This window comes from Aedes aegypti, chromosome 1, assembly GCF_002204515.2.
Source record: "Aedes aegypti strain LVP_AGWG chromosome 1, AaegL5.0 Primary Assembly, whole genome shotgun sequence".
NCBI lineage: Eukaryota > Metazoa > Arthropoda > Insecta > Diptera > Culicidae > Aedes > Aedes aegypti.
In genome coordinates this window covers 267,384,927-267,408,390 of record NC_035107.1, presented here as the reverse complement: position 1 = coordinate 267,408,390, position 23,464 = coordinate 267,384,927, and the positions used below count along the sequence as shown (strand labels likewise).

Sequence of the window (23,464 nt, the reverse complement as noted above, 5' to 3'; positions counted from 1 at the left end):
TGAAGTATTGATAACGTGACGATTTATTTTGTAAACTTTTCCGTGTTCATTGATTGCTTATGAACGATAACAATCTTTGCGTCTATGCTACTATTAGTACTGCTTCTGCTGAAATCTGGTTTCAACCGTAATGACTGTAAAAATATATATATCATCTATAAATACATAAACACTATCAATCCATTAAAGCTTCTTAAACGAACATTCACTAGGCTGTCTCACTCATCAACGTCAGAGTGTACGAAACTAAAATATAAGCTTTTCTCCTGTTGCTTTCATTAGAACCAGCTATGAAATCTGAACTCGACGTTCCTAGCATTACAAGGTATATAACACAGTTTCTTACAAATAGGGTAATGGTACGTAGTAGACACCGAAAATGTGATGTAGCAATTGCTCAGAGCTGTTCTTTCTATGTAGCTCAGTGAACCTTCAGGTCGAATATCTCTCTCAACAGTGGTTCAACCTGGGCCGGGTTCACGTCAAGGTACACGCTGATGATTTCGTCGTTCAGCCGATGCAGCTCGGAGATCTTCTGTATCAGCTTCAGAAAGATCGATCTGGCCTCGCAACCCGGATAGATGCTTTCCAGGTACCGCCGTAACAGATAGTAGTAGGAATTCTGCAGAATGAGGGAATTGTACTGAAAGGTCAATCATCCGAAAATGTCTCAAACATCTACCTGTTCCAGCTTTATCACATCGGAGTGCACCGTCTTTGGACGATCGGGCGAGAATAGCGTAATGGCACACATGATCAGGATGATGTTCTCGTCCGAGCGCCACTTTTTGTCGAAGGTACGTATGAACTGCTCATGTTCCTGGTAGACGTTTCCTTTGGCCAACTTGAGCACGTCTGCCCGGATGTTGGACATTTCCTCTTGGCTGTGGGGAATCTGCAATGGCATAGAACACCTGTTGAGTTAAAGATCAAGAAAAACTAAAAGGCAACTAACAAACCTTCCAACTAGCCCTATCACAGTCGTATTGCATGGCCGAGCGAAGGATCATCATTTCCGTGCTGCCCGCCTTGAGTAACGCCAGCTGGTCCTCTTGGCACATGTTTTTAAATGCGCTGATTTTCTTGGACATCTTGATCAGTCGACGGATGGCGATGGCCGTCAGATTAATCACCTTCAGCAGCATCGGATCCTGCTGGTTTTGGTTGGACTGCAAACGAAAACATGACAGAAGAAAATAGAAAATTATCTAATCTATTGAATCCAATAGTGAATCATGTTTTCTAGATACGAAAGTGCAATCAAAAGGAAGCACGTTAAGTACCTCTTTCAAAAAATCGATAGATAACATGCTTTATATGTCACATTATTTGGCACCTTATATTCCTAGCCATACATAATGATAAAAAAGAAGGGTCAATAACAGATTTTGAGCAAGTACCGAGCTGGTCGTGGAACAGGTGGTACTTTTTGCAATAGCTAGTATTTTCCAAGCATTCATTGTACATTCGTTGATAAGATTACGGATTGAGCGTTATCATTTTGAATAGGTTCCCATATATCTCGGTAGACAGATTTGTTTTGCTTCGTCAAAGACAAGCTCTGGGAATACCTTTTCAAAGTATAAACATAAATTATTGAAGGCTGCAGTTTGGTAACATTTATGAATTGTTTACTGATTGATGTTTGCACAAACATCATAGAATCCACAAGTTTTCGTATGACTGGAGTAATTCTTAATTTTATACACTCTAAGATATAGGTGATTTGATGGGTCTTCCTTAACCGAGTGGTTAAGAGTCCACGGTCACAAAACAAAGCCTGAAGGTGTCTGGGTTCGATTCCCGGTCGGTCCAGAATCTTTTCGTAATGGATATTTCCTTGACTTCCATGGGCATAGAGTATCATCGTAGTTGCCACACGGTACTCGCATGCGAAAATGGCAACTTTGGCAAAGAAAGCTCTCCATTCAATGGCTGTGGAAGTGCGGACGTAAATGCCAAGAAGAAGAAGAAGTGATTTCTGCTTTCGGATCAATGATCTTTGAGAGAATATACATTTTGGCATGCTCACTCCGATCGAAAATACGAATAATCTAATTTTTGGATGAATAAATAATTATCTTCTCAAACACATTTATAAATTTGGTCTAAAATTCAAATTCTCGCTCCAGTCCACATTCCAGGTTCCATTAGAAAACGCTATAAGAACTGTGAAAGCTTTCATTTCATTTGGTAAACTACTATTCATTCCAAATTTTAATGGAATTTATTATGAGAAAGTTTACTTTTGAGGAAAACATACCTATTATGGGGACTATGCACCTGAAAAGAAAAGTAATCGCCAATCTCGATGCGCGGGAAATTTCTTGCAAGAAATTGTCAAGAAAAGAATTCAGCAGTACGTAGTTGAAAATTTCTTGACCATTCCTTTCGCAGAATTTTTTACTTTTCTCAAGTGGGACAGCATACTTAGCTTTAGAGGGCACCGACAAACTTCTATAAAAACTGACTGCAAATCTTCGTAGGGAATTCTGCAAATTGAGAGTGCTCAGTCGCATTGACCACTTTCGAATCTATCCTGGAAACTTCAAATCAACTTTGTTGAGAGGCAGCATAACGAAAACCTAGTTTTTGGAGTACTGTTGTTCGACACCCTCAAAACTAGAAATACGTTGGTTCTTTAAATTCACAACATTACACGTAATACACTAACTTACAAATTTAGTCTTCGCAATGTCAATCCAACCTTCGAACAATTCAAGCTCCCTACAATTCCGCCCTATAAATCAAAATTGTACCATTAGCATTTCAGTTTCTATAGTTTTGTTGTTGTTGTTGTTGTTGTTGTTGTTGTTGTTGTTGTTGTTGTTGTTGTTGTTGTTGTTGTTTGAGAGGGACTTTAACCCGAAGGTCATTCGTCCCTCGTTTCTATAGTGATATAATTATTACTTACGGCAACTATCAATCACTTCAGTGTCGTTTTAGTAAAGCTTCCAAACTATTCCAATAACTGTAGCTCTACGGTTTAGGCAGTTACTTAGTTAAACAGATTCAATGGTTACAACTTTTATACTTACTATTCGTTTAAATACAATTTGTTTAAGCTCAGATGGGTTTGGTTTCAGACGGATTCTTGGTGCTTCAATAAAATCGCGTGCTTTAGGTATAAAGCTGCCGGGTGAAGGCGAGCTCGATAGGTCCCCTCTTGAGGACTGCTGAAGGACAGCCGAAAGCGTTGTCGGATATGTGGAACGGAGCTCAAGAAACGATTGGTTCGACGAGGAGTGCCAGGAGGTTTTAGAGGAGAAGAATGCAGCGCGGGCTGCAATGCTGCAGCATGGTACGCGGCAACACGTGGAACGATATAGACTGAAGCGGAAACAGCAAACCCGCCTATTCCGGGACAAAAAGCGCCGCCTGGAAGAGGTGAAATGCCAAGAGATGGAGTTGCTGTACCGTTCTCAAGAAACGCGGAAGTTCTATCAGAAGCTCAGCACATCCCGCGAAGGCTTCGAGCCGCGAGCTGAGATGTGCCGGGATAAGGATGGGAACATCTTGACGGACGGACGCGAGGTGATCGAAAGGTGGAAGCAGCCCTACGATGAACACCTGAATGGCGCAGAGAACACAGGCACAGAAGGTCAGGACAGCGAAGGCGATGGCTACGTCAGCACAGCGGACAGCGGAAACCAACCAGCTCCCACGATGGGGGAAGTTAAGGATGCCATTCAACAGCTCAAGAATAACAAGGCCGCTGGCAAGGATGGTATCGGAGCCGAACTCATCAAGATGGGCCCGGACAGGTTGGCCGCTTGTCTGCATCGGCTGATAGCCAGAATCTGAGAAACGGAACAGCTACCGGAGGAGTGGAAGCAAGGCGTTATATGCCCTATCTACAAAAAGGGCGACAAACTGGAGTGTGAAAATGATCGTGCAATCACTATCCTAAACGCCGCCTACAAAGTGCTATCTCAGATTCTCTTCCGTCGTCTATCACCTATAGCAAACGAGTTCGTGGGAAGTTATCAAGCAGGTTTTATCGACGGCCGCTCGACAACGGACCAGAAATGCCGTGAGTACCAGGTCCCTACGCACTATTTGTTCATCGATTTCAAGGCGGCATACGATAATATCGACCGCGTAGAGCTATGGAAAATCATGGACGAGAACAGCTTTCCCGGGAAGCTCACAAGATTGATCAGAGAAACGATGGACGGTGTGCAAAACTGCGTGAAGATCTCGGGCGAACACTCCAGTTCGTTCGAGTCTCGGCGGGGACTACGACAGGGCGATGGACTTTCGTGCCTGTTGTTCAATATTGCGCTTGAAGGTGTCATGCGGAGAGCTGGACTTAACAGTCGAGGCACGATTTTCACGAGATCCGGACAATTTGTTTGCTTCGCGGACGACATGAATATTATTGGGAGAAAATTTGAAACGGTGGCAAATTTGTTCACCCGCCTAAAACGCGAAGCAACAAGAGTCGGGCTAATGGTGAATGCGTCGAAAACAAAGTACATGCTGGTTGGCGGAACTGAAAGAGACAGGGCCCGCCTAGGAAGCAGTGGTACGATAGAAGGGGATACCTTCGAGGTGGAGGACGAGTGTCTATCTGGGATCCTTGTTGACGGCTGACGGGCTCCAGAAGAAACTGCGGTCAAGAAAGATTCACCCCCGCACCAAATGCACGATGTACAAAACGCTCATAAGACCGGCAGTCTTCTATGGGCATGAGGCGTGGACTATGCTCGAGGAGGACTTGCAAGCTCTTGGGGTTTTCGAACGCTGAGTGCTAAGGACGATCTTCGGCGGCGTGCAGGAGAACGGTTTGTGGCGGCGAAGAATGAACCACGAGCTCGGCCTACTCTACGGCGAACCTAGTATCGTGAAGGTAGCTAAAGCTGGAAGGATACGCTGGGCAGGGCATGTTGCAAGAATGCCGGACAACAACCCTGTAAAGATGGTGTTCGCTACGAATCCGGTCGGAAAAAGAAGACGTGGAGCGCAGCGAGTTAGGTGGATTGAACAGGTGCACCAGGATCTGGAGAGCGTGGGTCGCAGTCGAGGATGGAGAGAAGCGGCCGGGAATCGAGTGAATTGGCGAAATATTGTTGGCGAGGTTCTATCCAGCTAATTGATGTAGATTGTAGAATCAAATAAATAAATGAAAACCCCGAGACAACCAAAATGTACGTTTAACAAAATCACCTTTTACGTTATGCGAGGTTTACGTGAGCAAAATTTCACGTATGAGATGTGGCGAAAAGGCCTTTTACGTACAAAAGTGGAGGCATCTCGATATCTTTCCCTATGTCGATGATTTCGTAAGTCCCTTCAGTCTGCATACATTTTCTCTCTCCATATCTCGATATCCTCCTTATCTCGATATCTCCATATCTCGATGTCTTCCTTTTGATTTTTTGTTCCCAATTTTCTCTCCATGTTTTGGGATTCAAAACAAATTAAGAGCGCAAAATGGCATCTGTTTGTTTTTTTTTATTTTCCTGGCTACGGAGTGTTTTTCATTCTAGTATTCATCGAAAATTTGTTCTTTGTCTCGATCTTTCCCTATATTGATGGTCCCTTCGATATCGAGATGTGGAGAGGCGACTGTATTCAGATAATTCCTTTCTCGAAATGAACTACTAGATACATACATGATACATGTTTTCATAAGTTATAGTTTTCATTCCTCATAGCTACCAGACAAATCGTGGCGCGCCGTAAAGCGTTAAACGCGATTGAGCCTCAAATACCTAAATGAACTAGTTAAAAAAATCGTGGCGCGCATATATAAATTTGGTTTACTATCCTAATTCATTTTTTTTTCCTGTTCGGAACATAAACCACTGCGACCAATATTTGATCTATTGTAGTACATCCCGTGTCCTTTGTGTAGTGCATGTCGTTTTACTTTGTCACTATCGAGAAGTGATAAAGCATTCGGTTTTCTTACAGTTGTAATTCCTAACTTGATCACAGGAAAGGATTCTAACTGAAAGGTTCCTACCCTTCGAAGAGTGTGGTGCATGCACTCTCCACAGGCGCGCCCCTTTATCAGGCAAAATCGGATCCCTTGATAAAGCCAAGAAATTACACCGATATTTTCCATGCATCAGAATCCTAGTCCTTAGTTCTTCAAACTATAGAACGAAATAAATAAAAGATTAGAAAACAAATTGTTGAATTCGACTAATTTTTTTCCTTGCCTCAAGATCATTCTCGGCAACTGGGAAAACCGAGACTTGTCACTTTCAACAAGGTTTAAAATGTAACAAGGACTAAAAGTGTTCCTTTGATTACTATAACATCCTGTTCTCTTCGTTTGAAGCAGTCAGGACTAGGGTTCACTGGTAGATCTTTACCCCATAACGCACCACGAAAAGGTGATCTACCCGCGTTATGGGTCATCCTAATTCATTGATTTAACTTAAACACCTTAATAATGTTGTATTCATCACATCCAAAGAATTAAATTACTTTGAACATCTATATCTATGTCATATCTCGATTGCTTTTTCAAATCGACGTAAGAAACTTTCAAACGGTTTTGAGAAAATTAATTAAGAAGAATCACAGCCTGTCTTTTAAAATTGTTTTAAAATGAATCACCTTTTCAACATTTTTTCGCCGTGTACATCGCTTCAATTTTGCATACAATCAGCTCGCGTTCAAAAACCAGGTGGTTTCTATTATTTTCCACAAAAAAGAATAACAAAATGATAAGCCGTTTCATTCAGTTACTTTCGAAGTCACTTTGTCTCTCGGTACAACGGAGCGGTGAAAGTAGCGGTTAGGTTGCGAAAGTTGAAAATCTTACTTACGCCGTTTTGTAAATCCGTAGTTAAACTTTTTAAAAGTGAAAAATCGAGTTGGTCTAGAGCGGAACGCGTAGAATTTCGTCTGCGAAATACGTAGGATCGATAAAGTAAGTTTGTTCACTTTTCTGACTTGAGACTGTTTGAATAAGTTAATAAGAGATATATAATTATAATTTCCATTTTGTAGTATTTCATTTTAATTATATCACTTATTATATCATATCTGATTATATTTCTATATTTTGGATTGGGAGTATAAGCAGCGGACATGAATCAATATTACTCAGTGCCTTCGATGCAATTGAACCCTATCTCCTACTGCGCGACGCAAATATACACCCACAATATAGGGAGCTGAATCATATTCTTGGCACTTTTTATTTACTTCGGCAGGGATGTTTTTTGGAAGCTATTGGGCTCATTTTTGGTCACACGATGCATCATATAGATGTGCTTTCTATTGCAGAATTTCAAATAATACGGCCGAGAAACACCCCCATACCAAATTAAATCATGGAGGTGCAAAAGTACTTCTTTGCCCAAATAGACTCCAGTATTCGCTAATTCAACACATGTCCTCTATTACAACAAGTTAAATGAGTTTAGCCACAACAAAATCTTTTTACCGAACGAAGCAAATTTGTCCGCCGCATTGAGGACAATAATCTGATTGATTGAGCCCTCAAAAATATCTTACTCTTAATCTTAATTCTCAACGAGCTTGGCAAATCACGGCCTACCCTTTAGCTGATCATCAAGTGTGCCTAAAATAGACTGATTTTTGCTCATGAGCTGAGCATTTTCAATACCTGCTCTGCACATCCATTTTTGGCCCTTCATACAGGGGTTCACGAACAACAGTACGATCTTGATAAAATCGCTTTTCAGATTAATCCAGTCCTATAGGTAGATGCCTTCGAGGGGCCCAGATAGCCGAAGCGGTAAACGCGCAGCTATTCAGCAAGACCAAGCTGAGGGTCGTGGGTTCGAATCCCACCGGTCGAGGATCTTTTCGGTTGGAAATTTTCTCGACTTCCCAGGGCATAGACAGAGTGTCTACTCGTTTACTGAAATGAAATTCCCTGATATTTCCAGGTTTTTTTAAGGTCTTAGCAAAAAATTCCAGGCTCAAGAAAAACTCTTAAATATTGATGATTATCGAATTATAAATTTTAAATGAATTTGAACTTATTTCTAACAGTAGGTCTTAAAAGGCTTCAAAACACTTTAACAAAAAACAAAGATTTCATTAGTTCTTTAGTCATTATTTTCCAAGGAATTCGCTCTACAATTTCATTTTAGAAAACTCAAGAATACAATATGGATTTTTCGAAGGAGAACCATAAAAAACACCTCAGAGATTTCATTAGGAATTCCTCCAAAGATTCATCCATCGTTTCCTTTTGGGCACTCTCAAAAATACCCGTTTGGAACATCTAAAAAACAGTATCTTCTCCAGAAAGGTCTTTCTTAGAATCTCCTACAACATTGTTTTTCAGAATATTCAAGTTGAAATTTCTCTGTGGATACTTTCTGAATGTACCCTAGATTCCCTCTAAGATTTCTTAAGAAATTACTCCAGTAAGTCTTCGAATATTTTTTTCAGGCATTTTTAAAAGAATATCTCTAAAGAAATTTCATGAATTTTTTTCACATATTATTAAATAAATCTTCGATAAAAACCTGGACGAGTAATATTTTAGAAGAAAACCTAAAGTAAACTCCGATGAAGTTTGTGTTAGGTTTAAAGTACATAACTCTTGATGAACAAGGATCCCTGAAAGAACTCCTGGACACTTTAGAAGATTTCCTAGATCAATTGTTAAGATATTATAATCAATCGAGTAGCTTACCCGTAGAATTTCCAGAATTCTAATTCCTTGAATAACATCGGAAGGAATTCTCAAAGAAGTTTGTATGAGAATGATCGGAGTAATTACTGGAAAATTTGCAGTGGTGTTAGCTGGTGTGGAACCTTGAATAAACTTTAGAAGATTCCAAGGATATTTTATTCATTGGAAAACGTTTGGATGAAATACTGAAGAAACTCCTAGAAGCATTATAATGAATCGACGATCGAGTTTATTGAGAAATCCTTCTTTCCCAATAGTTTTCCTCGGTTGACCTCGAGAAACTGTTGGAACGATTCCAGGAAGTAACCATGGATGAACTCTAAAGGAATTTACATGAAAAAGCGTAGAATTTCTTGTGGGGTTCCTTGGGAAAATATCTAAGCGAATTTCTTCAAAACAATTTCTTCCTTGAAGAAATTTCTGTATATGAATCTTTGGAAAATTCTTTAGAGCAATAACTAGAGGAATCGATTGAAGAATTAGTGTATAGTTTGGGATAGTTTTCGAAAAAATAAATCAAGGAAATAAATTAAGAAATTACGGGAGCACAATCTGGAGAAATTTCTTTAAGCATCCTTTGAAAATTCGCTGGATGAATTTTTGGGATAATTGGTAGAGAGAACTCTACAAAAAAAATCTAGAGAACATCAAAGATGTATAAAGTATTCCAGATCAAAATTCCAAGACTGGGATATTTCTTGAAGCTTTTCCTCGAGGGATCTGAGAACAAAATCTAGTTGAGCCTGTTGAATAGTCGCATTATAGTCTCTGAATGTTACTGTGTATAATTTTGCATCAGGATTAACTGCAAGCAATGTAATGAATATAGTGACTTTAGAGACCATTTTGTTCAAAACAGAGACTTTAGAGATCTCCTTTTTTCAACTGTTTCAAGACTTGCATTGAAATAGACACCAAATATCTTAAAAGAGAGGTCTACCAACTCTGCAAAGGGCATTAAACAACAACAACAGGAAATGCTTTAAATATATTCTGATATCGGGCTGAGATCTGACGAAAAAGGTCTATTCAGAAGATTCATTAAAAAGTATTAATTTTACTAGTGTGTACGTGAATTAATCATTACAATTAAACTGCGGAGCATTTTATTTGTTTCAAGCATCAAAATACTGCTATTTACTTAAATTAGAGTTACTGAAACCATGGCCGTTTTCAAAAATATTTTCTAGTTTTTGAGATATTAAGTGTTAAAATGCATTGTTTAACGACTACAGTCAACTTACATGCAAGAACCGGCTTATATGAAGATTTATTTGCTTAGTTTACCACAGAATTCAAATTAATGTGTAAGAGAATACTTTTCTACGAATTTCATAATACGTTCAAAGCTCAAAAGTTATTTGTTGATATATTAGAAAAGCATGGTGTCTTGCCATATAAAAAAGGAACGAATAATTTTGTGTGACGATGGCGGCATGTTAATAAAAAATCGATTTATTCAACATTTATTCATGCATTCAAAATTGAATCATATGTACATAATCCTATTCTGATGGTTATTGATGGGTTAGATCACTATTTACCAATCATAGTTAAACTTTCAACATTGAAAAACAGCGTTTCATACTACTTTGAGAATCCGTAGCTCAACATTGTAATGTGCTGAAACATTTTCGAAATCAGCTTCAAATTCACCAACCCCTAATTTACTAGTCACATGATTTGATCTTTGAGACACGCAACAAAGATAACATTTGTTAAGCTGTATAATATTACTGCTACCTTTGAAATCTTTAATCATGCAGATTCATAACCTGCAACAAACATATTTTTTCCGGAACTACGAATAATCGATGTTTTAGTACTTTATGATAAATATATGGTGAATTATTTGAAAGCATTTCACGGGAAACCTCCAAGTTTATTAATGAACTGAATCGTTCAAGTAGCATTTTGAAGCGGCGCAGCCGAGATTTTTTATATTAAATAAAGTGTGCAAAAATAGTTTCGAAATAGTTAATCGTGAACATATTCAGCCATGAATTACTGTTTCTAAATTATTTCCCTTAGTGTGGCCAAAATTCCCTGAGAATTCCAGGTTTTTTCTAGGTTGAACAAAATTCCCTGAGAATTCCAGGTTTTCCAGGTTTTTTTCCAGGTAGTAGACACCCTGATAGAGTATCTTCGTACCTGCCACACGATATACGCATGCAAAAATGGTCATTGGCACAGTAAGCTCTTAGTTTATAACTGTGGAAGTGCTCATAAGAACACTAAGCTGAGAAGCAGGCTCTGTCCTAGTGGGGACGTAATGCCAGAAAGAAGAAGAAGAAGATAGATACCTTGCTACAATAGATGATTGAACCAAATCATCATCAAATCATCAAATCGCTCAAAGAACCCTGCTCAAAGAAATCTTCGAACTAATAGCTGAAGAGAACTTTAAGCAAATACCTGAATAACACTCTGATTAAATTTTCTTCAGAAACCACTAAACACATGTAACAATTTTTGAAGTGAATTCACGAGGAATTCCCACAAGAACTTTTAGAAAAACGCCTATAAAGATGTCTTGTCAGATTCTCTGAAAAAAACTCATTAAAACGAGGAGTCAGATTGAATTCTTCTTTTTTTTCGTTCTTTATTATTGAAATTTTTAGCCCTAGGCTGTCTTATCTCACGTTTCAGTTCCTTCTCGGTGTCGCTTTTCAGACATGAGGTTTCAGAATTTCCTGTGTTTAGATACTTTAGCCGCTATCAGCCCTGCTACACAAACAGTACTTTTCAGTGCTAAAATTAAAAACGGTACTTTTCAGTGCTACTTAAACAGTACTTTTCAGTACTATTTTTTCTACTATTGATCCCTTTACGATCCTTGTTTGGACCCGTGCCTTCGATTTTTCGTTGGACCCGTTGGCGAAAGCTAGCGGTGGTAATCCTTCTTGGACACCGTCTAGGGAAAAAACCTCTCGAAGGTCACGTCTTTCTCGTTTATTAACTAAACATGGTATCAACAACTAACAAAAGAAAGGGTGAATCTCTGAATTCACTACTTCCTTCCAAAAAAGTGGGTTTTAAAACTGTCACTACACGTGGCAAGAATGGAAGAAAGGACGCTTCCCCGGAATGCGAAGTTTCTTCCAAGGGTGAAATGAATAATTGTATTGAAATGAGCAATCAGTTCGATGCTCTAGACAAATTTTCCGAACACCAAATCGAAGCAGCCTCTAGCCCAGGCTCTTTGATTCAAGTGAGGAAGCAAAGAGTGCCGCCTATCGTGGTCAGTTGTTCCGAATTTGGGGGATTTAGGCAGGAGATCTTGAACTCCATTAGGGGAATCAAGGTTTCCTTCCAAATCGCAAAGAAAGGAGACTGTCGCGTTTTGCCGGAAACTCTTAAAGATCGCGAACTTCTTCTCAGATATCTTGAAGAGAAGAAGCACAAATTTTTTACTTATGACGACAAAACTGAACGTTTGTTCAAAGTCGTCTTGAAAGGTCTCTCAATAGACTATAAGTCACCTGAAGAGATCAAAAATGGAATAAATGATTTACTTGGATTTTCACCAGTCCAAGTAATCATTATGAAAAAGAGAACCCAATCTGGCATTGTTCGGAAAGGGCTTTCTCAAGAATATTATTTAGTTCACTTTAACAAAAAAGAACTAAATAATATTAAAGCTTTAGAAAAAGCTAAACTTATGTTCGATGTCCGTGTGACGTGGGAACATTTCCAGAAACCTGGAGGAAATTACCAGAACCCCACTCAGTGCCGTCGGTGCCAAAAGTGGGGTCATGGTACAAAAAATTGTCGCATGGATGCTAAATGCATGATTTGCGGAGGTTCTTCTCACGCTAAGGACGACTGTCCTGTGAAAGAAGATACCAGAAAATTTCAATGCGCCAATTGCAAGGGCCCTCACAAAGCTAACTTTTGGGAATGCATTTCACGCAAAAGAGTCGTTGAGGCTCGTGCCAAGCAGATGAAGGATAATATCCGTTACGATAACGGTCGTTTCCGGAATTTGCCTGGTAGAGTATCGAACAATGCTCATTTTTCAGTTAACGATCGCTTGATTAGGAATCATACCCACCAGGAAGATCATAATCATGCTCATTCACAAACAAATTTTAATCCGTCGGGTAGCCGTTCGAATCTTTCAATTTCGAATGTATCTACCCATGGTAAATCCTTTGCCGATATCGTAGCAGGTAATTTGAACTCTTCCCCTGTTCGTTCCATGAGTACCCATTCTACTTGTTTCAAATCAAATGGAAAAAACCCTACCGCCACAGGTAACTCCTACCCCGCTTCTTCGTCTACCGAAAATTCCAATGGGAAATCATCAGATGATATGTCTGCCTCTGATTTTAATTTTCTAACTGAACAATTGAATCTAATGATTGATGCAATGTTCAAAGCCACCACTATGACTGAAGCAGTCCAAGTAGGTGTAAAATTTACAAATAAAATTGTTATTGGATTACGTTTTTCTAATGGATCCAAATAATAATTTAAATATTTTAAATTGGAATGCTCGTTCTCTGAATGGTAAAGAGGACGAGCTGTTTAATTTTCTTACAGCTAATAAAGTGCATATAGCAGTTATTACCGAAACTCATTTAAAACCTGGATCCAAATTTAAAAAACATCCTAACTTTTTTGTTTATCGTAATGATCGACTTGATGGGGCATGTGGGGGAGTTGCAATCATCATTCATAGGCGTATAAAACATCAACTGTTTTCGTCATTTGAAACTAAAGTTTTTGAAACTTTAGGTGTTTCTGTTGAAACACAGTTTGGTAAATATACTTTCATAGCTGCCTATTTGCCTTTTCAATGCTCTGGACAGCAAGTTAATTGGCTTCAAACTGACTTGCGAAAATTGACTCGCAATAAGTCAAAATTTTTTGTCATTGGTGACTTTAATGCCAAACATCGGTCATGGAATAATTCTCAAAGTAATTCCAACGGCAGAATTTTATTTGATGAGTGCTTTTCAGGATATTTCTCAATTCAATACCCTGATAGCCCCACATGTTTTTCCTCTTCTAGAAATCCATCTACGATTGACTTGGTCTTAACCGACTCTAGTCATCTTTGTAGCCAATTAGTTACTCATGCTGATTTTGATTCTGATCATGTCCCTGTTACATTTCAAATATCGCATGAAGCGATTCTCAATCCTATCAGCTCCACTTTCAATTATTTACGAGCCGACTGGAATATATATGAAACGTATGTTGACTCTAATCTTGATGTTAACATTTCTTTAGAAACTAAAATTGATATTGACAATGCTCTTGAAACTTTAACAAATTCCATTGTTGAAGCCAGGAACATTGCAATTCCAAAATGAGAAGTAAAATTTGAATCCGTGATTATAGACGATGATCTTAAACTCTTGATCCGTCTTAAAAACGTGAGGAGAAGGCAATTTCAACGCACTCGTGATCCTGCTATGAAAATTATATGGCAGGATTTGCAGAAAGAAATCAAGAAACGTTTTGCAGATTTAAGAAACAAAAATTTTGAAAATAAAATTTCTCAATTGGACCCCGGCTCTAAGCCCTTTTGGAAATTATCTAAAATCTTGAAAAAACCTCAGAAGCCTATACCGGCATTGAAAGAGGAAAACAAATTATTACTAACTAATTGCGAAAAAGCTCAAAAACTTGCTATGCAGTTTGAGAGTGCTCACAATTTTAATTTAGGACTTACTAGTCCAATTGAAAATGAAGTTACTCAGGAGTTCGAAAATATTCTCAAACAAGAGAACGTTTTCGAAAATGCCTGGGAGACTGATTTGGAAGAAGTGAGAACTACTATTAAAAAAATCAAAAATATGAAAGCTCCTGGCGATGATGGAATTTTCTACATCCTCATCAAGAAACTTCCAGAAAGTAGCTTATCATTTTTAGTTGATATATTTAACAAATGTTTTCAATTAGCATATTATCCTGACAAATGGAAAAATGCTAAGGTTGTTCCAATTTTAAAACCAGACAAAAATCCTGCAGAAGCTTCTAGCTATCGTCCAATCAGTTTGCTTTCCTACATCAGTAAACTTTTTGAAAAGGTTATTTTGAACAGAATGATGGCCCACATCAACGAAAATTCAATTTTTGCCAATGAACAGTTCGGATTCCGCCATGGACATTCGACCACTCATCAACTTTTACGTGTAACAAATTTGATCCGTTCCAACAAATCTGAAGGCTACTCTACTGGTCTTGCTCTTCTAGACATAGAAAAAGCATTCGACAGTGTTTGGCATGAAGGTTTGATTGTAAAATTGAAAAATTTTAATTTTCCAACATACATTGTTAGAATAATTCAAAGTTATCTGTCAAATCGTACACTTCAGGTTAATTATCAGAACTCCAGATCTGAAAGACTTCCTGTAAGAGCTGGTGTTCCCCAAGGCAGCATCTTGGGACCAATATTATACAATATTTTCACATCTGACTTACCTGAGTTACCTCAGGGATGTCAAAAATCTTTGTTTGCGGATGACACAGGCCTCTCCGCCAAAGGACGAAGCCTGCGTGTCATCTGTAGTCGATTGCAAAAAAGTTTGGATATTTTTTCTTCATACTTGCAAAAATGGAAGATTTCTCCTAATGCTTCCAAAACTCAACTAATAATATTCCCACATAAACCAAAAGCTCTTTATTTGAAACCTTCAAGTAGACATGTTGTCACGATGAGAGGGGTTCCAATAAATTGGTCAGATGAAGTTAAGTATCTAGGACTCATGCTAGATAAGAATTTAACTTTCAAAAATCACATTGAGGGCATTCAAGCCAAATGTAACAAATATGTAAAATGTCTCTATCCCCTTATTAATAGAAAATCAAAACTTTGTCTTAAGAACAAGCTTTTGATATTCAAACAAATTTTCAGGCCAGCCATGTTGTATGATGTACCAATATGGACTAGCTGTTGTAATACCAGGAAGAAAGCTCTGCAGAGAATTCAAAATAAAATTTTGAAAATGATTCTGAGGCTTCCTCCCTGGTATAGTACCAATGAGTTACATAGGATATCCAATGTTGAAACATTGGAACAAATGTCAAATAAAATAATCAATAATTTCAGGCAAAAATCGTTACAATCTTCTATTCCCACGATTAATGCGTTATATGATTAGGTTAAGTTAGGTTAAGTATTATATTAAAAATTTTTTTTTTCTCTTATAAGCAGGTGAAATCAACTCACCTGTAAAAAATCTGAACTGCTACGGCAAATGAAATGTAATATGTTGTTAACAAAATGTTAATAAAATCTTAGATTTGTTTTACCAAATTAGGATGATAGTGTTGTCTAATAACACAGAACACCTAGAAATAATGAATGTAATGTTTGGAATGATACTAATAAAGAAAAAAAAAAAAAAAAAAAAAAAAAAAAAAAAAAAAAAAAAAAAAAAAAAAAAAAAGGACCTAGATGGTTTTGCATTAAATTTAACTGGAATAAAGACCAACCTTATCTCTAATAGGCTTTGGAAGAAAACTAATTTCCAATTGGAAAATGTAAACAGCCATAAAAGATTGTGATATTTTTATATTCAATCTGAGCATTGTAAATCCTGTTTTCCAAATGTTGTGAGTTGGTTCTGTCTTGTTGTAGCCTTCGCCTATGAAGTAATGCAGGGATTCTTCGGTATTCAAAGCATATTTACCTTAAAATCAATCTAACACAGGGTTTAAAGTTCAGCAGCTTCTGAAGTTCCTCAAAAATCAAGCGGGCGCCATCTTAGGATTTGCGCTCAACACCGAATGTACGTACAACATGCAGATGTCAAAATGAACTTAGGCACCTACGTGAATTTCACGTAAGTGCGATAGGTAACCTCAGTAACAATTACCGATTCACTATTTGATGGTTATGAATGGCTTAGTGATCTTTATCTTAGTCAGGTAAAGTGGAGGCAAAATGAATTTGGAATGATCTACGTGATTTTTCACGTAGCAATGACGTTTGGATTTTTTTGAGTGTGCCGTTTACGCAAAATGAACCAATATAAGGCCCAAGTAAAAATGGTGCAAAAGTCAAAACTGAAAAAGCAGTTTTCTCTTTTTAAATAGACAAATCGAAGAAAATACAAACACACAGCTTTTTTATTTGCCAAATAAAAGAGCTGTGTGTTTTTATTTTCATCAATTTGTTATTTATAAAGTAGAAAACTGCTTTTTCAGTTCTGACTTTTGTGCCATTTTCTCTTGCGCAGGATCCACGCTCACACGCTCACGAACCAACAGCGACCGATTTGGTCACAGATTCTTGCATCGGAGAACCAGAACAAAACAAATGTAAAAAGAGCGTGATTGCTGGATGAGCAGAGTCTGCTCACAGCCGTTCTTTTTTCCGTTCATAGCTATTTTTGTGAATAATTGGATGGATTATGATTATAATAGATAGATTACAAACTAATGTACGACAGTATTGAGAAAATTGACCGATATGTGGTGTTATTGTAGAAATATCACACGGAATCGGAAGCGTGATTGCATGTCAAAATAAAATGATGCGATGCCCTTTACAGTATATGTGTTCGGGCGATCGTGAGCAAAGAAAGCAAGAACGCAATCGCACAAAATGAACCACCGATGCGGTGGCATTTTTCTGGTGTGCATGAACAGACTCTGTTCACCGTTTTACAGCACTGTCCCCAAGTAATCATTAGCCCACTAATTCGCCTTTTCGGTCTTATAGGGCTATTATATGGCAACTATAGGGCATGTCAGCTATATGATAGCCAGTTAATTACAGTACATTTAGTAGGAAATATTCTTTATTGTGAAAGTTGATTGAGTTGGAAGAATACAGAAATGTAAGGAACATGTACTTTTGTAATACATTTATAAAATAACATTAAATAAATTTGCAGCTTAGAAGCTGTCCAGTTCGACAACTGCAAGACTGTCTTCACCACTCAAAGTTACGCCAGCAAGTGCTATTTGATTACTTGGGTCGCATATTACTTTTTATCATTTGACTTCTTGAAATGGAAAGCTAAAAACGACTTTAATAATAGTTGAACAAAGTTTATTAGTTTCATTCACAAATGCTAATATTTGTTGAAAGTATAGATATTATTATTAAGATTAATAGATAAGTCACATGCCGATTGTATGTTGGCTTAGTGGCACACACTCCAATTTGAAGGGCCCAGAATCTGACTCCGCACCGGGTCCCTAAAACCATAGCTATACCACTGCAGAATCCGTAGTAAGATTTTACAGAATCACATGCTCACAGATCTCACAAATTTCATAGAAATGATTCTCACACAATATTTAAGGAATTTATTACAGAACTCTTAGCAGGACAACCTTCTTCGGATTCTAGTAAAAGGATTAGTGGAGTACTGACTGAATCCTCAGGTTATTTACCGTATTCTGGCAAAACCCGGGAATCCTTTCTAAGAAAATCATGTCCATTTCCGAATGATACTACATGAGATTCTGACAAAGTCCTATGAAAATGGCTCACAGAACTCTGAGAATTAATTTTAAAGTCCATGTATTTTCAGGGCATAACTTTTGAAAGAATCCGACCAAATTCTGACGAAACCCTGAGCAAACTTCTCACAAAAAAAATATCAGAGAAGCAAATATCTTTTACCTATCGTAATTGTAATTGTAATTGCTCAATCCACACCCTGGCAGACAATTATCCGCCCATCTAGACACGGGCTGGGTGAGGACCTACCAAGCCTCCCCCGTTAACATGTCCTATACCGTTTAGCACACCGGGATCTTCCACAAGCAGGCGCCGGAATTAAAGCGGTCCCACAAGCTTCAGATACATTAAATAGATATAGTCCCTCTGGCACTAAACCGAATGGCGCCCTCCGCTTCACCACTAGTACTGCTTCCCCACACGCCAAGCACAATATCGAAAGTAGTGCGTTGTATAGCAAATACAGTACACCACCTCCGACACTATGCCAAATGTACAGGAAAAACAGCACCAGTAAGAAAGCAGAAGGCGCACCACTCGGTTCAGTGCCAGAAGGACTATAAGTATAACGAAGAAGAAACGAAAAGATAGTAGAGTTGGTTCGGTTATTTGATTGCTGAAACGAAAAAAACAGAAAAAACAGAAACAAAGTGTTAACATTAAAACGGGGTTTTATAATTGATAAATGTATCGATAGTTTCTCATCTGTTACGTTTCCTTATCGTAGCGCTGTCGATTTTTTCCATCTCCAGGGTGTTCGTCTCCGCTCGAGCAATGAGGACCATGATGAAATGAGAATATAAAAATGTGAGCATTAGTGTTGATCTAGTAATAGATTAATTTAAACTGCTTTTCATGTGCTAAGTAACTTGTAAACTCCTACTCAATTATGTTTTGTTGGCCTACACGTTTTATTTAGATACAATTTTTATTTAGAAAACTATTTGGATCCGAGATTTTAGGTGCAGATTGAGCATGTTTGATAAAACAAGCATCCTGTTTTCAGTTGAAGAATGTTCAAGAAGTTGATGATTCTGTTATTTATACTGGCTACATACAAGAATTCACTATTGATGTAATATATGGATATTGAAAGTTCCAACGCGCGATTATAATACTTCAGTTTTCGTGCTGTTGTATTGGTGTAAGTAGTGGGAAACCAATCAGTTTGGTGATTCTAACGGTAACAAATAGCAAGACGAAAGGAAAGTTGATAATCTATCATCATTATGATTTCAGTCCTAATTTCATGATCCGTTTAATAAATTCCGCGTATGATTCGGCAATTTTAACAATTTATACATGTGTATTCGAATAAAACAGACTACGGGCATTTATTACCGGTTGCAAGGTTCCTAAGTGATCAGATATTTATCATTTCCTACAGCCTAATTTAATAATACCTACATTGGGTTGTAACAAAAATTTGATCTTGGGATGTTGATTTGCCTCCTAATCATAGTTTCGACAATAGTCACATGCTTACTATCCCTTATGGCAGTGTTGTTGATTCTATTGTCTATCGCTCATCAGTTTCGCGCCACCCGGCAGGGACTTGGTCCTATGTACCCAATACTCTGCTGTGTCTTAACTTCACGCAATACATTCTGTAGATGTGTGATACAGTTTGCGGAATATTATGATTTATCACTTCGTTCAGATGGAAAATTCTGTTATGGTACCATATTCACATATCAGATAACTCCCACCTGGAACGATGTAATACATCGGAGACATGTAGATTCAGATGTATGTAGACGATCTATGCCTAGTTCGGCTCTGATCGACAGGCAATCAGTGTATTCAGTTTTTCAACTAGCTTGAAGCGATGAACGTATCAAGACAAGCTCTCCACTATATCTGCTAGCAATCACCGGTCGTCGATAGACATTTCGGTTCTTTTCTGCTAAAGAAAGACCCGATTGTATGCCAAAGACTATGGCTCATGCTTTTCAATACAGCTGGAAAAACAAGAACTACACCCAGCACCAAATAGTACGTAACTATGAGGCGGACCGGAAGGTTTGATAAGCAATCCCCACCAGCAGCAAATATCTTTTACCTATCGCTCAGAAATTTATATCGATTTCATTTGATTGTGGCAAAAATGTGGCCCACCACACAATATTGTATCTGAGATTCGACCCGCGCATTTTAAAAATTGGGCACGGCCTGGCCTAAATCATCGCACTCACCTTAATCCGGCAGTCCTCGGAGATCAGCGACGCCAGATCGTCATCGACCGGTGCGTAGAGCGCCTTGTTCGCCACGATCAACTCGTTCAACTTGGCGCGCTCGGCATCGTTCAGCTCAATACTGTTTCCACCCAGTTGCGGCTGTTGCCCAGAGGACGTAGAACTGCTCCCACCGGATCCACTGCTGCTACTGCTGCTCGCTCCCAGAGAGGACCCGTTGTAGCCCTCGTACTCTAGGCGGATTGCCTGCTCGAGGACCGCTTCCAAAGTGCTCGAGAAAAATGTGGATTTAGTGGCGGGGTCTGGAAACATGTTGTATTCCGTGTCGGGTGGGGCGGATTGAGTTGGGGGAGGGTCAGACGGGGGATCCGACAACGAGTTGAACAGGAATGTGTCAAACGGGGGGGATGTGATTTCACAGTGGGATGTCGATGATGGGGAGGCCGCAGCACTGTTCGAGGCTTGAGGAATGCTTGGTTGAATGGTATGGGGTAGAATTGGCTCTGGTTGGGGATCTTCGTCGTCTTGCTGAGACGTGTCAGCCGCTTCCTTGATGGTTTCGATCACATCCGAGTGGTTCATCATTTTGTTAATCATCTGAAGAGCTTCCGCAGGGGCGTTCATAAATTTGTTCATGATTTGGACGGCATCTTCTGGTTGGTTCATCAATTGCTGCATAAACTGAAGAACGTCCGCCGGAGAACTCATGATTTTCCCAATGATTTGCAATGCATCTGTTGGGGAGCTCATAAACTGTGCAAAAACCGTCAGAGCGTCCAACGGGGAGTTCATTATCTTGCTTATAATTTGCAGTGCATCGCCAGGTGCCGTTATAAAATGTGATATCAGCTTCAATGCATCGCACTGGGAGTTGATAATTTTCGACATGATAAAAACCGCGTCTTTCGGGGTTTTCATTAGAGAGGCAATCGTTTGGCTGGCCTGCGTTGGATACTGAACGATGCGATTGACGATGTCCTCGGCATTGGAATCGAGAGTCAGAGCCGGTAGCAAAGGTTCACTGCTACGAGCCGAATGGACAGACGAGTCCAGCTGCGACTGGGGTGGCAACACAGACATCGCTGCTGATAAGAGGTCTCCCCCTTCCCCTGCCATCGAATTTGGATGAGTCAAGTTGTTGTGTGATGAACAAGAAGAATTGCTGACTTCATTCGGCGAAGGCACTCCTCTGTTGAACGCGTTCGAAATAGACATCGGTAAACTTTGCATGCTGGAACCGTTCTGCTGATGCATCATCTCCGGTGACATAATATAGTCCGAGGAATTACTCCAACAGTCCGATTCTGTTCCTTCCCGTTTGATCTTCATGGACAAATCATTGTCCATCATGCCACCTGCCATTTCATTACCAGCAAAGTTCACTCCATCACCGGAAACATTCCCATTAAACTTTTGCTTCTTAGCCCTGTTCTGTTCAATCTTCTTGCGCTTCAAAGCCTTGTCCTCTTCCGACATGATGTATTCCTTCTTCATGCCTATCTGAAAGCACTTGTCCAGCCGACACTTTTGGCAAAATCGACGCGTTACAACCGTAATTTCGCAACTTTCACTAAACGGACACGTGAACCCCTTGGTCGAAAGGGCATTCCTCCGGAAAAACGCCTTGCAGCTCTCGCAGGTCATCGCGTTGAAGTTGTACCCCAGCGCTTTGTCCCCGCATACGCTGCATATTTTAACAGCTGCTGATCCAGCAGCAGTTCCAGCTCCTGGTCCACCTCCGGGAATCATCGCGCCGCCGACTGAATTTGATTTATCCGAACTTTCGGTGCTCATGGTGGTGCTCTAATCGCGACTCGGGACACCTTCCCTCCTCTTATCTCGGTCGCCAAAGGCTTATCAATTTCGCGGACTTTTATTACTGCTGCTTCGTTTTTTCGCCCGACTGTTGTTGTGATGGCCTTATCGAACGATCTTCCTCTTCGCTGCAATCAATATAATATTCATCATGACGATTACGCTTACGGTTCGAACACTTCACTCGACTAATCTCAATCACCAGCTGATTGTAACGCAATCAATATCCTTCCATTTTTCGGAACCCATCTCAAACACTACACGATTTTCACTGATCCCTTCCGCGGCCCTCCTTTAACCACATATTCGCGAGCGAGCAAATCAAATAATCAAATTTAATTATAATAAATTGAACACGAATAGAACTCAGCGGAATGGTTGCACTATATGTATACTGTTGAATATTGTTGTACACACGGACGACCGTCGTAAATATGAATTTAAAAGCAACAAAAATCGAATGAATCTCTGTATACTCTGTATTATGAATGAGTCAATCACGAAGCGAGAAAAATCTGACTGTCGTACGCAACACACGCAAACGCGAATCAAAACAGGACTGCGGACGGACGGATTTTGACAGTTCTCAATGTTTTCCTTGTGTTCAGGGGTGGGTTTGAAACATCAAGGATTTTAGAATAGCTTATGGTCGGGAGGGAAGATTTAATACACAATTTGTTAAAGCAAAGCAGGCCCATTCACAAATTTCATAACGCTGACGAGGATAGGTGGGTGTCCTGAGAATATTACCAGGTCCGTCCCACTCGGGCTCAGATTGGGTACCACTTCTAGTCAGGCTTTCAAAATGTACAGCCTCGACACGACAGCAGCCGAAAACACCCTGCCGACATTCGCTGTGTGTTTTCACTGCCTCTTGCTGCTGTAAGTTTCGCAACAAACATTGAACGTAATGGCAACCAGACACACACGCATGAATATTGGAACAGTCGCTACCAAACGAACTCAGCTGACAGCATTCGTGATCATGTCGTAGCGAGCCGAACGGGCTGTCTCACATTGCAGCCACCGAAGGGCTGTGACAGATTTCGGCTACTCAAGCCAACTGTCGCGAGAATGCTATCGAGGGCTGTCATGAAACTTGAGATTCACGCTAAACATTTTACACATAAGAATACAATGTTGTACAAAAAGGAGAATATGAACGTAATTTGAGTAATATGATTTGAAAATCATTGACAATATGATTATGTTCAAAACTATGTTCGTCTTGTAGGCGCATAGTCTACACTGAGCCGAATTGGCCTATTGAATATATGTGCAAGGCACATATATTTTTGCAATCAAGCTTCGCATTTACAATTCATCTATCTTGCACATAAAAAGAACAGTTCTGTGACTCTTATTTTTTAAATGCAGCATCCTCATAAA

The 23,464-nt window shown here is 39.3% G+C and overlaps 1 protein-coding gene across 1 annotated transcript; it reads right to left on the bottom strand.

Moving 5' to 3' along the window:
* Positions 1–22,623, bottom strand: LOC5568910 (nuclear hormone receptor HR96). Its single transcript, XM_001658185.3, has 4 exons — positions 20,261–22,623; positions 960–1,169; positions 683–895; positions 1–622 (listed from the first exon to the last, which is right to left on the bottom strand). Exons 1-4 carry the CDS (start codon positions 22,052–22,054, stop codon positions 422–424), a joined length of 2,418 nt encoding a protein of 805 aa, XP_001658235.3. The 5' UTR covers positions 22,055–22,623; the 3' UTR covers positions 1–421.
* Between the last annotated feature and the right edge of the window lie 841 nt (positions 22,624–23,464).